Source organism: Corvus brachyrhynchos, unplaced genomic scaffold (assembly GCF_000691975.1).
Source record: "Corvus brachyrhynchos isolate BGI_N302 unplaced genomic scaffold, ASM69197v1 scaffold427, whole genome shotgun sequence".
NCBI classification, from domain to species: Eukaryota; Metazoa; Chordata; class Aves; order Passeriformes; family Corvidae; genus Corvus; species Corvus brachyrhynchos.
Genome location: NW_008239046.1, coordinates 106,319 through 110,964, shown reverse-complemented (window position 1 = coordinate 110,964; position 4,646 = coordinate 106,319). Strand labels below are relative to the sequence as shown.

General features: G+C 42.4%; 1 protein-coding gene across 1 annotated transcript in view; it reads left to right on the top strand.

Moving 5' to 3' along the window:
• LOC103619008 (ubiquinol-cytochrome-c reductase complex assembly factor 1) overlaps positions 1-4,646 on the top strand; it is a 43,191-nt gene that overhangs the window by 35,179 nt on the left and 3,366 nt on the right. Inside the window, exons 6-7 of the mRNA XM_017739039.1 lie at positions 1,879-1,956; positions 3,325-3,438. Of these exons, the coding sequence (XP_017594528.1) occupies positions 1,879-1,956; positions 3,325-3,438 (192 nt within the window). The remainder of the gene's footprint in view (positions 1-1,878; positions 1,957-3,324; positions 3,439-4,646) is intronic.

Genomic DNA, 4,646 nt, shown 5'->3' with positions numbered 1-4,646 from the left:
AAGCTGCTTCCCCAGGGATGTATGGTCCAGGACTTGTCTCTGTAATGGGACTATTTGTTTTCTTTGCCCCTTGCAGTTGCCTGCTGTAACATTTGTAGTATGTGTTAAGTAATCCTTGAGGTAACATTTTTATTATGTCATAAAAAGTGCGTGGCAAATATATAATAACTCATGGAATTTGTTTGTTTAAAATGGAAGGATAATTTATTGAGTGTGTTACATGAGACCTGCTCCCCCTTATTAGAGCTGTAGAAGTGCAGCTTATTTAGAAGTATGTTCTATTGAGAAAAACCACGATCTCTGACATGCATAGAAGGTTTGAGCATGGTTGGGTAGAAATGACATCATAGTTTATGTACTCAATAAAAATTTAATTAAGTCATTACAGAAGTTGCAGTCATCATTTAACCCTCTAATTTCTTATGTTTAGTTCTTTTTTTAAACATTCAGTAATAACCAGTCTCCAAATCTTGATAGCCTATAAAGTATCTGCATGAATTTTAATAGTTTATATTAATGGAAAAATATGAGTAACTGACATAAAAGGAATTTTCCTTGTGTTTGCACTATGTGCATTTCTATAAAAATTAGATGAAAAAAGACAGTGGTTTAAGGGAAGAGTATATGAACTGGAAATTTGTTCACTTGGCAGAAACTAACTCATATTTCGATAGAAAAGCTGCTGTGTAATTGCCAAGGTGAATACTTGCAAGGATACTGAGAGAGTATTCAGGACAAGGGGTTCCCAGTGTGGTGGGTGTGATGGGCTGGTGTCTCGTGTGTAAATCCTGTCTCTGCAAAGTGCAGTGTCACACCTGAGTGTCCTGCTGGCGTGCAGGGCTGATGCACCTTGTCATTTGTACTTCTGGAGCGTGTGAGAGCTGTGGAAAAGAAATGCTTTGTGTCTCTTGGATCCCTCCTGGCAGTCACTACAGAGAAGAAGCTTTATCAAAGTGTAGCTGGGCCCTTGGGAGAGGAACTGCATCACTTTGTTGGTAGAAGTAACGAGTCCAGGCAAGAGGGACAGACAGTGTGGATGAGGGAGAGGTACAGGAGGCATTTCAGCCATCCCTCTGCACCCAGCGGTTGGTCAGTCCCATTTTAGGCTCACATGGGGTCAGTTCTCATGCCAATGGGTGGCTTAGGCCAACCCAGCAAATACTTAAGCAGTTATTAAATTTAGTTAAAGGTCAGTGTGGAACTTTGACTGAGTCACACTTAGAGCATGGGGAAAGTTGCTGGGTCATCACAGACTGAAAGAAATTTAGTCATAGTCAAAAACTTGTAAGTCTGAGCTGCTAGAGATGCCGGAGAGGCAGAATTCGTGTTCTTGCTGGCTGAGAGTTTGTCTGGACAGTACAGGAGGAGCAGTGGCAGGATGGTGTCTCTGTCTTTAGCATTCCAGTACTTCTTCTGTTGTAGAAGAACATCCAGCCCTGCAGTCTGCGCTTTGGGGAAAAAAAGCTGAAAAACGTTTGAGTTTCTATGGATGAAGGAAGGTCTGGAATAACTGCTCAATAGTTAAACTACAGAGGAGTCTCCATGCTCTTGGGCTGTGCTGCCACTGCAAGGGCAGCCTTGGTTCATGCTCCCCCAGCAGCATTTTCTCTGCACTCCTGCAGCTGTTGGCAGAGCTGTTGGCTGGGGATGTTCCTGCCAGTTGTGTACTGAGTAACACCGACCTCAGGTGTGTCAGAATTAACAGAGCTGTGTCACAGGGGCTTCCAAAGTGACTGACACTTGCTCGCAGCCAAATCTCAGTGAGGTGGGCTGGGGCACTGGTGGTTCTTTCTTATCCACTCACAGTGAAACTGGGAATATTTTCTCCTCACATCTTCCTTAGAGCCTGTACTGATGGTTTTCTGGTTTGTTTTTCAGATTAATTCTGCTGTTCTAAAAGAAGACTTGAAAAGGATGGTAGAAAATTTCTATGCAGCTCTGTTTGGATACGATGAGGTAAGGTGGCTGTTTTCAGGGAATGTACAACAAATAGACCATCTAATTCCTGAACACAGAATAGTCCAGATGGGTAAAACATTCACTGTCCATTTCTTTGGAGAAATATTATGTTGGGGAAGCAGCCTTGAATGAAAGCTCTTGGAGGAAACCAGAAAGCACAGAGCATATGGATTTAAACCATGGGGTGTGGAAGGTGGGCTGTTCTTTGTGCTGCTTCACCATCCCTGCTTGGCCATCACTAAATCATTTCCTCCCTCTGAATCCTGTTGTACTCAGCTGTACTTTGAAAGCAAAGAGAGGATTTATAGAGTATTTATAGGGAGTTTATGCAAGAATATTAATAGGCAGTACCTAATAATACAGGGAGGCAAAAGCACCACTCTGCACAAGAGTCTGCAGGACTTTCAAGAGGAAAAGACATCATTTTTTTGCTCTAGTGAGTGTTGCTCTTCAGATGCTCTTATTCACATTGTGGTATTATTTTTTTGCGCAGTGATTTGCATTATTAATATACTGTACATGTAACCTCATAGAGTTGTGGACAGTGCTACACATGCAAGGCTTAATCTAGTTTTAAGTATAGCCAGGATGTGTCTGCCTGTGTTTTGTTGACAATCTTTTTGGAAACAAAATGTTTGATTCGATTAAAGATGTGTGGACCTTTTTTTATTTCTAACTGGATATTTTAAAGTCTTTTGCCTTTGGCAAATGTGTCAACAGAAGATGAGAATTATGAGCCTGTGGTGACAACACCACATAATCTAAAAAGACAATAAAAGTTCAAGAGAGTTTGGACAAATAACATTAATGGATGTGGTTCTTGTATAAACCAAAGCTAATATTAGATTTAACTGGAAAAATCTAGATAGTTCTTGATGAGCAAGATTTTTCTCTCATTTAGAATGAAAAGTAAAAAAGCAGAGAAAAATAGCAAACTCCAGACTACTGTTCTGCAATATTGGACTAAATATCCTTTAATTTTTCTTTTTAAAGTATCACAGGCTTCACACATTCCCATGAGGTGCTGCTGCCTTCTCTGTAAGATCACCATTTTTATGGTAAAGATTTCATAACATAGAAATGCAGTTATCAGCTCCGACGTTAGGAATACCCTGACCCAGATTTTTTCCAAATTAACTTGCCAGAAAATTGGTTACAGGCTGCTCTGTAAATTAATTTAAGGCCAGGGTTGTTTGTCCATTCTGGGAAAGAGGGATGTTGCTGCCTTTCCATGTGCAGAGCCCATGGCAGCTGTGGGCTCTGGGACAGGTGCTGTGGCCGGGGGCCAAATACACAAATGGGGGTGTCTTGTGTTCAAACCTTCTTCATGTGCAGTTTTTAATCCCCCTCTGTACTTCCCTTTAGGGAATCTTGTCTGATGATCATGTTCTGGCAGCAGCTCTTTGGAGAAACCTTTTTAACAGGAACTGTGATGACCCTCGGCACCTGGAGTTGCTTGTTGAGTATGTGCGCAAACAGGTACAGCCCCACTCTGCTCAGCCTCTGCTTCAGGACGTGCAGTGCTTTCTTTTATTGCTTGCATATGCAGCTCAGTTCTCATAAATAAATCTGATTTTAATATTCAGTGATCATTTTTAAGGAGAAGAAGGTAAAAATCTGAAAACTGGATGACATTTATTATAGAGTCGTGGAATGTCCTGAGCTGGAAGGGACCCTCAAGGATCATCCAGCCCAGCTCCAGGCCCTGCACAGACACCCCAACAATCCCACCCTGTGCCTGAGAGCGTTGTCCAAACGCTCCTGGAGCTCTGGCAGCCTCAGGGCCATGCCCATTCCCTGGGGAGCCTGGGGAGTGCCCAGCACCCTCTGGGGGAAGAACAACCTAACCCTTACATCCAGCCTAACCCTCCCTGACACAGCTCCAGCCATTCCCTCAGGTCCTGTCCCTGGTCACCAGAGAGAACAGATCATTACTGCAGTTTGATGACAAATGGCTGCAGAGAAATTAAATGGAATATTGAAAGCAATCCTGCTCATCTATTTCTGGAGCCATGCTATGGAGGGGCTTGACAAAATGTTTCAGAAATAGGCTGCAACTTGTAGAATTATTATCAATGTTAGAGAGTTGGGATTCTCTTCACAGTGAAATAGCACATAATTGAGCTTGAAAATTTCTTGGTGACTTTGAGGAAAAGAAGCAAAAGGGTTTGTTTTCCAGAATTCTTTCTGTTTCTTTCAGTGGTTACCTGGAGGAGACAATACTGAGTAGTGTTTGTCCTCTCAGCCCTGAGGGGGTTTGTGAACCAGATCTGTGGGAAATGTTGGTGAGATAGAGTCCATGTGGGCACCAAAGAAAAGGGGTGAGAGGTTATGGAGGAAAAGTGGAGGGTGTTAGACAGGAAGTTGAAGACCAGAACTTTCACAACATCATTCTCTGTAATGTTTCCAATACTATATTCAGCATCAGATAGAGGTGTGGAGAGACAGTATTTCAGTGTGTGTCTGAGAAAATGGGAAATAAAGGGCTGAGCTTCCTAAGGGACTGAAGACACTTTGGGAATGCCAGAGAGTTCTTGGGAGGGACTGGCTTAATTTAATGCTGAAGGTTGCTGATGCTCAATGGTGAGGCTGTAGGAAAGTTTGCTGGGGGCAAACACATATAAAAAACATGTAATTTGGAATAATTTCTTGCCAGATGGGGAATTTGTTGCACTTCTGGATATTCA